The sequence below is a fragment of the Eptatretus burgeri genome, chromosome 8, assembly GCF_056783735.1.
Source record: "Eptatretus burgeri isolate ZD-2024b chromosome 8, Ebu_testis_v1, whole genome shotgun sequence".
NCBI classification, from domain to species: domain Eukaryota; kingdom Metazoa; phylum Chordata; class Myxini; order Myxiniformes; family Myxinidae; genus Eptatretus; species Eptatretus burgeri.
Window position 1 is genome coordinate 49,956,916 of NC_140968.1, and position 13,173 is coordinate 49,970,088.

At 41.9% G+C, this 13,173-nt stretch overlaps 1 protein-coding gene across 8 annotated transcripts in view; it reads right to left on the reverse strand.

The window, feature by feature from the left end:
- Positions 1-13,173, reverse strand: part of USP7 (ubiquitin specific peptidase 7) — a 207,065-nt gene that overhangs the window by 45,839 nt on the left and 148,053 nt on the right. For 7 of the 8 annotated variants that reach the window (XM_085891982.1, XM_085891988.1, XM_085891984.1 and 4 more), the window contains 3 exons: positions 10,909-11,014; positions 5,528-5,620; positions 5,121-5,188 (listed from right to left, as the gene is read on the reverse strand). In XM_085891982.1, coding sequence (XP_085748108.1) covers positions 5,121-5,188; positions 5,528-5,620; positions 10,909-11,014 — 267 coding nt within the window. The remainder of the gene's footprint in view (positions 1-5,120; positions 5,189-5,527; positions 5,621-10,908; positions 11,015-13,173) is intronic. The other variant, XM_085891983.1, reaches the window with a different exon arrangement.

Genomic DNA, 13,173 nt, shown 5'->3' on the forward strand with positions numbered 1-13,173 from the left:
ATAACCCAGTCGCACCCAACTGTCCCTGGACTCTGTGTCCTTTTCTCCTGACAAGGTGGAGAGCTTGTTGTCAAACCTCAACTCAGATTCTGTAACCGGTCCAGGCGGCATCAGCCCAGGTGTCCGAAAAACCTGCTCTTCTGCTCTTGCTCACCCTCTCACTGTTCTATTCACCCTCTCATTTGCTCAAGGTCATCTGCCATCTGCTTAGAAATCAGCAAACATTACTGCCCTGCACAAAAAAGGTGCAAAAACAGATCCCTGCAACTACAGACCAATCAGCCTTCAAACAATCATCAGCAAGGTTATGGAATCCATCATCGCTTCAGACATTAAATCCTTTCCCTTCTCCAATGGCTTGATTTCCGATCATCAATTTGGTTTCAGACCAGGTCACTCTACACTGGATATGCTGCTTCTGCTCTCTCAACAATGGATGGAGGTTCTCAATGCCAGACATGAAATCAGAGCCATATCCCAAGACATATTGCGTGCTTTTGACACGGTCTGGCACCCTGCCCTGCTCACCAAATTCTCTTCTTATGGTATCCAAGGCCACCTCCACTCATAGCTCACAGACTTCCTCTCCTGTCGCAGTCAACGTGTGATCAAAAATGGAGTTCTTTCATCCCCTCTTCCTGTACTGGCTGGAGTTCCTCAAGGTAGTGTTCCTGGTACTGTTCTTTTTCTGGTTTTAATCAAAGATCTCTCCGATTCTCTGGAAAATCCTCTTTATCTATTTGCTGATGACTCCACCCTCTGCCGTAACAGCTGTCATCCCTCAGACTGGCAAGCAGCAGCTTCTTCACTCACTGCAGATCTGGATAAAATCACAAACTGGTCCAACACGTGGAACATGTCTTTCAATCCTGACAAATCTCACACTCTCACGATGTCTCCCTGAAGGACCGTTTGGAAAACCCCCCCATTCACTTTCTCAACAATTCTCTGGAAGAAGTCCTTTCTTTCAAGCTTCTGCCATGATCTTTCCTGGGAAAACCACATTTCCAACCTGGCTTCCAAAGCCAGTCGCTGACTGGGAATCCTCCGTCGTGAAAAGTCCTTCCTTGGCCCACCTGAGCTCCTGACCACATACAAAGCTTTCGTCCGCAGCCTGATGGAGTACTGATCTCCCCATCCAAATCCTCGATCCTTTTTACCCCTGATAATCTACCCCAAGCCCACCTCATTCAAATTCCCTGCTTTCCTTCCTGAAAGTCCCTGCAATGTCCATCTTGCATTCCCCACATTCCCCACCCCATCCCTCTCCCTTCCACAGATCTCTTAATGTCTCTGTTCCCCACTGTTTTGTCTTTCCCACTCCTGCCCCTCATGTCTCATGCCACCCTTGCTGTGCGTTGTGTGTTAACTCTCACACGAGCCTCGACAAGGTATAAAAAAAAATCATTCCAGGCAAACAACAACGATGGAGAACCAAATAAAGCCGAAGCAAAAAATTAACTTTAAGTCGAGTTCAAAAATTCTGCAGAAGCTGTTTCTATGCCTTTCATGCACAATGCATTTTGTTTTGTTTTTGTACGCAAAGTTGAGGCTCGTGGAGGAGCTGGAATACAGAACGGGTCAGGATGTAACAGAACAAAAAGAACAGAAAAAATGGGGGGGTGGCACACCAACAGTGGGGTCGAGGAACAAAATCGAAGTAGACTTAGAGAAATTAGGGATGTGGAGAAGAATGAGAGCAAGGGAGAGCAAGGGATGACACAGGGAATCACCTTAGATTGAATATCTGTTACATTCTCAACATTCAAAGCAAACCTAACAGTCAACGACACTGGCCAGCTCGGGGAACAGACCTACTCCCCGCAATCACACGACAGCAGCAAGCTTATTCCAAATTTAAGTTGTACTTGCTCTGCAATATATATATATATATATATATATATATATATATATATATTTTATAATCTGAACTCCACACATATGGGTACCTGCTCAACTTGTCATTGCACTGATGTCAATATACTTGTGCTCCCCTCCCACTATTGGGGCTTTGTGAACATGTTCTGATAAAAAAAGTCTCCAACCAACTAACAATCTCCATTGAATGAGATGACTGAAATAATGAGCAGATACAGCTGGAAGTCCAAGTAATGTCTCAGAGTTTGTCCTATCATGCTCTTCCTTGCAGTCCCACAAGGTGGGTGTCCAAATGTAAACTTGTGTGGTCTTCTCTACCTCCTCATGAATGGTGTCATTACCAATTATTCTCTGCTTGTCCGCCCTCCCAACCAAACATATACTTTTGACCAGTTCTCTACACAGCATTGTTGACTTGAGCCTCAATCCCCATAATAAAAATTGACCCCCCTGTGGGGGTGACGGTCATCTCGATAATACCACAAGTTCTCAATGTTCAGGTAACTGCGAAACAGTCCAAACTAACCGTTTAGATTGAAATAGTTCACAGAGATACACTAGGATAATACGACTAATGACATAATTAGTAAATATGTATTGTTCATTTAGTACCCGGATTAACACATCAGAATCACCAGTAAGTGCAATACGTGGTTTTCCGGTCCGTCCACTCTCTGGGGACATTTCACTTCCGGTTGTAGAAAAAAAACGAAAAAATAGGCTTAGCTCTCGGAGATTATGATAACCCTGTAGATTATTCTTCACTGATTATAATGCAACTTTCAGAATGAAAATTGGTCAAGTATTTATAGAGATATTGAGGTTTGAAAAATCGTAAGAGCCAGCAAATTCATCAATTATTAATTCCACAGAAGTTTCGTGACACTGCACGAAGTAACATGTCAGGTATGAAAAAACATTTTGTATGCCAGATTCATTAATTATTAATTCATTAATTATGGAATGTACTCATTGATATATTAATCAGAAAGCCTGAAGCATGTAGCATAATTTATCACTTATCCCCTCATCCGGGATCCGTGGCCTCGCCCCACAGCCTGCAGCCCTATGTCCGCCGGTGATTATGTTAGAAATTGGCACGATCGAGAGGAGCCTGCGAATTATCCCTGCTGATGCACTGAATTGATGCAATCATTCGGCCAGAATAATCGTTGTCAACATGTTGCGTGATAAAATCACCAATACAGTCACTCGAATTTATACCGCCAACATACTTCTTAACAATCACCTTCGCCCCTGAAACCACAGTCAATCTGAACCACGCTGGCCACTGCTCAGACGCCATGACCGAAGACGACTGCGCAGCTCTATTGCGCAGCTCGGTTAAAGGTGACTCAGCATTTTGGCACGCATGCACGAAATTATATTTTGAAAATAAATGCCGACGTTTACATTTCGGGTTTTGAAACTTTTGCACCTTTGGTGGAAAATGTATAAATATAAAAGGCTAAAAATGTGTTTTATATTTATATTTCATTTCTCCTTCCTTCCTTCTTTGCGAATCGCATCGGCGTTTTTGGCCATCTTCCAGATCACGTGACGATCAAACGGGAAGGAAATTCAAAAATCTGTCCGGTTAGATACAAGATAATATTTTTCCTATCATAATCAATAAACAGTTGCGGACAATCTTGAAGAATGGCAGACAAGATAGGTTTTGAAAATGGCGATTTTTATAACTTACGTGACCTCGTCCCTGACCTTGAACCCTGACAAAAGTTATATCGGTGTGCAATACTCATCGACCTCTACCCACATACTAAGTTCCATCAAGATCGGAAAGAAAGATTGCTGACGGACGTACGGACGGACATTTGGTGCAGCTTTATTAGGTCATCTCGGTAGAGATGACCTAAAAAGCTCATATATCGTAAAAAAAAAAAGGGGAATCCAACAAAAAGTAACTAGATCTATCCTGCTTGTCTAGTAATAAAAAGCAAGAGGAGATCCGGTCTCAGGCAACATTTCACCTGCTTCCTCGCAGGATTCCTCAGGCCACAGCAGATGTGACAATTCATTTCCGGTCATGTGCCAGTGCGAGGGCTAAACTAGAGTGGCATTTTTGTTTAAGGTCGTAAGAATAAAAACAATCGCATTGATGGTCTGCTCTGCTATTTTATTCACTCAAGATCTGGTGTTGTATATATGGAGGTCAGCAAAGGTGTGTGTTTGTTCTTATTTTTGTTTCCTGGGCACGAACATGGCTGTGTCTCCGTGTTGGACAGTGACGTGTGTGTCGCGTGATTGGTGGGGTTTCTGTTGAGTGTTGTGCGTGTGCAGGCATCGAGTGTTTGCACCATTTGTATCAAAGGAGTGTATCGTGTAGCGATGTCCATGGTCGCTCCAGTTAGACCACTCTCTTGGCTCTTGACGTGTCATGCCTCCAGAATCAATCTGCATCGTTTCTTGGATGTCGTGTCCAGGTGACACAGTCGGCCATATCCTACCATTTGAAAGAAAAGCTAGACGAACATGACAGAACAATTAGGCTTGGGAAGCTTGACAGAACAATCTCCCCTTAGGTCCTATATCACTTTTCAGTTCCTTGTAAGAAACAAGGCACACACAACTGACATGCTAGAGGTTGTGGGTTCAAATACTACTCGAGGCAGCAGTATTTAGATTTGATTTCGCAGATTCTAGAAGTCAAGCTAGTCTCAAGATTAGCACATCGCTGTTTAACAGCCAGGAAAAATGGACTCGTTTCATTATTAATGACCATCAAGGAGGGAATCTGCATCCCCTGCCTAACCCACTCCACATTACAGTTGACTCGCAATGCCCTCTGGGTGGCTGTTATATTTCATTTCTCCTTCCTTCCTTCTTTGCGAATCGCATCGGCGTTTTTGGCCATCTTCCAGATCACGTGACGATCAAACGGGAAGGAAATTCAAAAATCTGTCCGGGAAGGAAATTCAAAAAACCCTCTTCCAAAATGGTTTTTCTTGCATCTAACTTTTCCTGACATAGCCAATGACCATGACAATGGTGTGATGACACAAACTAAAAGCTCCAGCCCAAAGTCTTAGCTGCAGTCTCTTTGACCCTGCCTTTCAACAGTCCTTTTCGTGCACTTTAAAACTCTGATGCATTGAGTCAGTTCTAAAATGAAAGGACAGTTAACAATGGCTGCTCGCATACCTCTGCCCGAAACAGCACTCCTGCAAATACTCCAAACGTTTAAATTACAATGCCACAACATACTCCAAAAACATACGCACCTCATAGAGGACAAGATTTGTGCCTTGTGGAAACCCAGCCCGCTCGCACATCACAGACAGCAAGTCTCCTGGGGGATTACAGTGTGAAGTCACAAGCTGGAGCAAGGCACCAGCTATTGTGCCAAAGCGAGTGGGAATTGCAGTTTGAATCCGTAGAAGCGCTCCAAAATCGAACAATTATTCAACTGTCACTTTGAATTGACATTAAATCAACCAGATTCAATTAATGCTAAGAAAATCAAAATGAGGTTGGGGAATGTCACTTTGAAGTTTTAACACCAAAGATGATATGCAACAATGCACACCAACTTAGCTGTCTTGAATGAATCCCAAAATGCAAATGCTTTCAATTATGTTTATTATTTCATATTCCATCCTGGAAGATGAAACACAGGATTACAACTCACTTATTTTACATGTGATTGGGGTGTAGATATGTCCGCAGTAATTCAGCGTCTTGGCTTTGGGATCGTACATTTTCAAAAACAACATTACATCTCCTGCAACAGGGGGAAACACATGCAAAAGAATAGCTGAGCAAATTTAGTGAGTGCATGATGGAGTAAACAGGTACAACTATTCAAGGCATGTACTACATTCATTTGTGCACAGAGTTCTTCATTAGATGATGCCACCACGAGCATCATATAGTAAAAACAAAACAAACAAACAAAAATTCTGCAGTAGAAAATGGAGAAAACAAAAGAAACTAGAATGGCATTGTTCAATGTTGCGACGTCAACAGACATGCCACTGCCCACATTATTACATCATTATAATATTTGTACCAAGTTTGATTTAAATCCCTGAACCTAGATTCAGGTTCTGAACCTGAACCTAGAAAAAAAAAAAATTCTGGCTGCCAGATAATGTGTCCGATCAGGTTGAAATTTAAAAAAATATTCTCCATCACTACGAAATCATAATTGTGAAGTTTCATATTGATCAATGAAGCGGTCCAAAATAAACACTTTTAAAAAGATTTTTGTTCAATCCAATATGGCTGCCAGACCTTGTAAACTATCAATTATTCATCAACACCATGGTATTCCCAAGGCTTGAGGAAAATGTGGGTGAAGTTTCCCCTCAATCTGTTTAGCCATTTCGGAGAAGATTTTTGAAGACTTGTATATTTAATAAAATGGCTGCTGAACCACATGACCGATACTGTCATTATCCCACCACCCCCAATACAATTTAGCCCGAGATGACCCTGAAAAATTTTCATACTCATGGGATAAAGCGTTCAACGTGTGCAATTACATCATAACGAAGGCACCTATGACATCATCAAAAAAAGTAAAAACATTTCCCATGAGGAGTACTTGACATGTGCCAAGTTTCAATTTTTTCCATGGAGTAGTTTTTCAAAGAGTGGCTTTTATTATTTTTTTTCCATGGAGTGGTTTTGGATAGAGGTCCAAAGTTTTTCCTTTTTTCCAACGTTGCTGCCACACCACATGTCATATAATGTCATAATTATTATTAAAACATTCCACATGAGTAGTCGCATCTATGGTGAAAATTGTGTGTCAATCGGATAAGCTGTTGCAGAAAAGACGGAGAAAATTAGCATGGACGGACGTACAAGCCGAAAACATCATGGCTCTGGTGACTTCGTCAGTGGAGGCATAAAAAGCTTCTCACATCAAGCTCAATCAACTGCTTGTTACAGCTGAAACAAAAACGAGAGTTCAGAGAACACATTACCATCAGATGAGAGAGAGAAAAAGGACATGGGAAGGGTCTTTTAAACGCTTGCTTTGCATTTCCGAGCATGATCTATATTTCCTATGAGCTGCAGTTTTATCTGAAGCTCGATATCGCCCAACATTGAGAGCGCGAGCGGCACATTTGATTGGTTGAGATGGCACAATATTTTGTCCAAGTACTGCTAAACTGGAGGTTTTTGGAAGTGCAAAGAAAGTGATTTGTGTTCCACAATGTTCAAATACATAATTCAATTAAAATTAAACAAAGGTTTTAAATGCTGTAGAAATAAATAAGTAGAATTTTCAGAAGTTTATTTCCACCGTTCACAATTCATCGTCTTTTACACCACCTTATTGAACATCTGAAATTAGTTCTTTGTGCCTGTTCTTTGTGTCCTTTATGACGTACCGAAAAACAGTTGGTTTCCTGTTTGGAATTATTTTCAATTTTGTTTGACTGCCAGACAAACAATTACCTTACAATCTGTGCACATGCGTGGTCGGGTGAGATGCCATCTGATTTGGCAAATTCAATCAAAGTACTGCACTGATAAAACTGCAGGTTCGTTTTCCGATTCATGTTCAAAATATAACATTCAATTGAAATCAAATAGTTTCTTGATCATAGAATGACGTCTGTAGACAGATCGACCAGCAGACAAAGTGAACCAATTGCTTAACCAAGCTTTTCACTTCACAAGCACAGGGAACTACAATGGAGATTAGGTACTTTAGTTTTAAACCATTATCATGGTGCCAAAAAGAGGTTCTACAGGAATCTGAGAGGATGTTCTGACATTTCCATATCAAAGCAATGTATGGCTGAGTGTATTGGGTGATTGTGGATCGCAGCAAAAATAAAATAAAAAAGTCTGGAAATGTTTAGAGTGTACTCGAGTCGCGTGCCGGCTGCAAACTAACAAAACATTTCTGAGCGTTCCCAGGATATCCTACACTTCACTGAAGTGATGACATGGGGGCCTCCATATTTGTGAGGGTCATGTTCCTGAAAAATCTCGCAAATGCAGAATTCGCGAACACAGATACCTTGGTTTAATGGTGAAAAGGGGTTAGGTTCCCAGATTCGATTGAACATGGGGGAGAAATGGTAAATGTTTAAGAACAATGATTAAAATAGATAAACTACAGTAGAGTATACAGAACAATGTTTTTATTGCCGTTTGATGATGATGACGATGACAATGACAATGACAATGACAATGAAAATGGTGGTGGTGTTGGAGGGTTAGTCAGAAAGATGATTCATGCCCACTGTGCGTCAGATCCAAAAAAAATTGTTGCATATTTCATGCACCCCTAATGTTGATTCCATCTATCTATAATTCCAGCATTCTCTGTGTGTGTCTGTCTGTTTGTCTGCGACCGCCATTTCTCGACGACCGCCGGTCCGATCTCATTGAAACTTTCCAGGAATATTGCCGGGGACCCGCGGATGTGCCTTTTCAAGGTTTGATATTAATCGGACGAGCGGTTCCCAAGTTACGGCCATTTATCTGTCGACCAATCACAAGACACGGTGCTATGACATCACGAATGACGTCACAATTAATGTTTATTTATTTTTTATTATTATTTCTTTTTGCACGATTGACGGTCCGATCTGATTGAAACTTGCCAGGAATATTGCCGGGGCCCGCGGATGTGCCTTTTCAAGGTTTGATATTAATCGGACGAGCGGTTCCCAAGTTAGGGCCATTTATCTGTCAACCAATGACAGGACATGGTGCTATGACATCACGAATGACGTCACAATTAATGTTTATTTATTTATTTTTTATTATTTCTTTTGCACGATTGAAACTTGCCAGGAATATTGCTGGGGACCCGCGGATGTGCCTTTTCGAGGTGAGAGAGAGAGAGAGAGAGAGAGAGAGAGAGAGAGAGAGAGAGAGAGAGAGAGAGAGAGAGAGAGAGAGAGAGAGAGAGAGAGAGAGAGAGACAGAGACAGAGACAGAGACAGAGACAGAGACAGAAACAGAGAGACAGAGACAGACACAGAAACAGAGACACAGAGACAGACAAAGAAACAGAGAGACAGAGAGACAGAGAGACGGAGACAGAGAGACAGGGCCAGAGGCAGAGAGACAGAGAGACAGAGAGACAGAGAGACAGAGAGAGAGAGAGACAGAGAGACAGAGAGAGAGAGAGACAGAGAGAGAGAGAGAGAGAGAGAGAGAGAGAGAGAGAGAGAGAGAGAGAGAGAGAGAGAGAGACAGAGAGACAGAGAGACAGAGAGAGAGAGAGAGAGAGAGAGAGAGAGAGAGAGAGAGAGAGAGAGAGAGAGAGAGAGAGAGAGAGAGAGAGAGAGAGAGAGAGAGAGACTGCACATACTGGCACTCACCTACGGGCCCGAACTAGTATATACCAAGTTTCATTAAAACCGTTTTAAAATGTGCTCGTAATTGCATTTTTAGTAACTGACATTACTGATCTTGCACCTGGAAATTGACAACATTACTCCTTTGGTAATTGACATTACGAATACTGCTCTTGCACCTTCTCGCCATGTGTTGTATCATAACTCCAAAGTTTGGTGAATTTCTGCACAACTGTTTAGGAGATAACATGATGGATCTCCATTGAATGTCTGACAGACAGACAGACGGAGCCAATTACAATACCCCCCCCCGTTTTTTTTCAAAAAGTGTGGGGACAATTAAAGGTCACTTGAAAAAGAGAGAAAAAGAGAGCACGAAGGAAAGTAGAAGAGAGACATCATGGGCCAAATAGTTATGATCTATAAACTGATTTTCAAAGAGCACATGCCCTTTCATCTTATGAACCCAAAATTGAATCAGTTTATTACATTACAGTCCCGACTTGTGCCAAGTTTGGTTGAAATTAATTCAGTGATTCACAAGTTGTTGTGGTAACAAATAACTGATAATGGACGAATGTACGGACAGAAATCAATGCCTTCGGCTGCGGAGGTAGAAACTAATCTTTTCAAAAACTAAAGTTGGTCGGCTTTAGTGGAAAAGCATCATTACTTTTCTCAGTGAAGCCTTGAGAGAGAGAAGGTGAAGCTGGGTATAAGCTCTTCTTCATTACCTATCTCTTGCTTTGAGAGGCTTACGTGTGTGGGACTGTATGCATGCGTCGGTTGCTCTTCGTATCTGAAGAAGGCCGTTCACAGGAAACATGCGACTATCTGGTCAACTTGCCCATAGCACAGAAGCTGCTGCCCATACAGCAACCACAATAAGATAGCCAGCAGTGCAACCTGGTATCAAGGAACCTACAAAAGATCAGATCACTTGCAACCCGCAGTCCATGCAGGAATTTGGATTTGAGTTAGTGTGCCAGAGATAAGTTGCCTATTATTCATGAAGGACACCGTGAGATATTTGAGATCCATCAACTAAGGCGAGCAGATGGGAGAAGAAGTATAACGTCCACCCAAGGGACAGCACATACATTGATGTCTTGCACTGGCTGCAAAACACCAGGGTGACAGTTTATAGCTGTGTCAAAATCCAAACCCAGGCGGGCCAACTCGGAGGTCTGTGTGCATACTTCTAGACTATACTGCCATATACATAAAACTAACTGCGCACGCACGCACGCACGCACGCACGCACGCACGCACGCACGCACGCACGCACGCACGCACGCACACACACACACACACACACACACACACACACACACACACACACACACACACACACACACACACACACACACACACCTTGCTGTGAACCGAGGCTCGGGAGAGGAACTTGTACATATACTCGTATCACATGCAGGAGAAAGATATTAGTAGACATCATTGTACCTTTGCTTTAGAAGAACATTAGTAGACCATGTACAAAATATATGGACATATGATATTTGCACCTGGGCTCCCTGTATCATGAGCCAAGGATTCAGATGGAACACAAACAGTCAAACCCAATATCATTCAGGATGTAGGAATTTTAAATAATGCTTAATATTATGTAAATGGAAAGAGCAGTATTGGGCTAAATAAAGCATGCGCAAAAGCAGTTACACTAGAAGCAGTTAACAAAAAAACAACAACAAAGTGGAGCAATGTGACTGCAGACACGCACGTTCTTTGTCAAAGGAAGGAAGTGTGCCGCCAGCAGCCGCCGTGTCCGTATCCACCGTCTCCAAGAAGATATTCCAGGGATTCTCATTCTCGCTCAGCTCGATCATCTACAGGGAGCACGCCAAGCACCCACAGGGTCTGAACCAATGGTCATCATTCCATCACAAATGGACATGACTCAGGATTACAGCCCTCACTCAACCAGAGTTTAACCTGATTGGGCTGGGCTTCCATCATACCGTTGGAAATCTAATAATAAATTTACTTGGTTGGAAAGCTAATCATATATTTACTTCAAATAAAAATAGTCACCCTCAAATTATGTTTTCACTTTTATGTGAAAGTACCATAGGAAAACCAAAGACATCATATATGTGAATCAATCCCTGCACTGCTGGACAGAATAACTTAAAAACTGAGCTGAGGTTATCGCAAAAAAAATAAAAAAAATAAAACTCCCAAAACACTTTCACTCTGTCTCTCCAAAAGGAGCATCTGGCAAACCCTCCCATCTACTTTCTTAACAATCCTCTTGAAGAGGTTCAGTCACTCAAACCTTTGGGTCTCACTCTCAGCCCGGATCTTTCTTGGGCAAACCACACATCTAAGTTGGCCTCCAAAGCCAGTCACCGACTGAACATCCTTCGTTGCGCAAGGTCCTTCCTTGACAGATCAGAACTCGTATCCACCTTCAAGGCCTTCATCTGTAGCTTGATGGAGTATTGCTCTCCCATCTGGGCTGGCTCCACTGCCTCACAGCTTGCTCAGCTTGACGCCGTGGAAACCAAGGCCTACAAGATTATTGGAAACCCCACGATGAATCTGAGTCTATGGGCCTATTACTTTGCCATTGCAGACAGGTCGGTGGTCTTTCTGTCTTCTACATCTTCCTTTCTGGTCTGGCATCCTCTGCTCTTTCCGTGCTCTGTCTCCCCAGGTATCTGCAGTGTGCACACAGTCTGCCAATAGCCCCCTTCTGGTGAAACTCCCAAAATCCAGAATCACTACTCACCTCCACTCATTCGTTCCTCTTTTTTTCCCCACCTGTGGAACCAACTACCACATTCTCTTCAATCTCATTCTTCCCTCCAGGTCTTAAAGTCAGCTGTTCACCACAATCTCAGATCATCCCCAATCCAAAACCATGATATTTTCTACCCCTGTTAACCATCCCCATTGCCCATCTCTTTTCAAGTTTCCAGTTTTTCTTCCTGAGAGTTTGCGGCTATATCCATATTGTCCACCCAGTGTATCCCTCCCCTTGCCTCCTTCCAAACATCCCTTATTTATCAAAGTCTCCCTCCATTTTGTCCCTCAACCCTGCTGTTGGTGTTTCCACCCTTTCCTTCTACTGCTCCTTTTGTGCGATAGCTCCTCCACGAGACTAGACTTTGTATCGAGAAAAAAAACAGTGTACAAATCATTCTAAAATGTACCAATTCTCTGTGTTATAGTATTTATAAGAAAAACAATTGTCATCATAGCAAAACTTGTCGATCACAAGTTATACGTTGCCTGAGGCTGAGTGCTCTTTCCTGTTTGTTTCAGAATTAGTAGTGTATAATTTGCTTTTGTTGCTTGAATATGCCTTTTTAATGACAAAATTGACCCCCCCCCATAGACATCAATATAATGCCAAGAGTTTAAAAGAAATATATACAGATATATAATATAACACAGTGAAGTTGCCCCCGCCCTCACCATTGCCGTTCTCGTCGGGAACGGGTGTTTCCAAGTTAGCTGTAACTATTTGAGAGCTCTTATCCGAACTCCTGTATCCCCTAATGGATAACAAAAAAAGTAAAAAAAAACAACTAAAAAAAAAAACAATTATTGTAATTTTTTGGAATCAAAACTGGTAAATTTGACAATTAATAAATTAAATGATACATTATTGTGCAACAATGTTTGTTAATGTCAAATATTTAAATTTCCTTCAGTTTGAAGCAGTCTTGTTGACCATATTTAATCAAGAAAACATACAAAAATGGTAAAACGACAAATCCGAATCAAACTTTCAACCCAAAACCCCTGCACACAATTTCTACATTTTTCTGGTACAGAGGAGCTGTTCTCAGTTTACTGCTCCAATTCCCAAACTTCTCAGACTCGGCACAAGTTCAGTGATGGAAGAAAGTACATCAACTTAAAAGGAGCTGATGTTGAATCCAGAAAAAAAGTTTTGTTCTTACAACTTCTGTTTTTAGTTCATGCCATAAGTTGCAAAACCAATTTAACTACTGTCCTTTGTAATTTCGTGTGTACC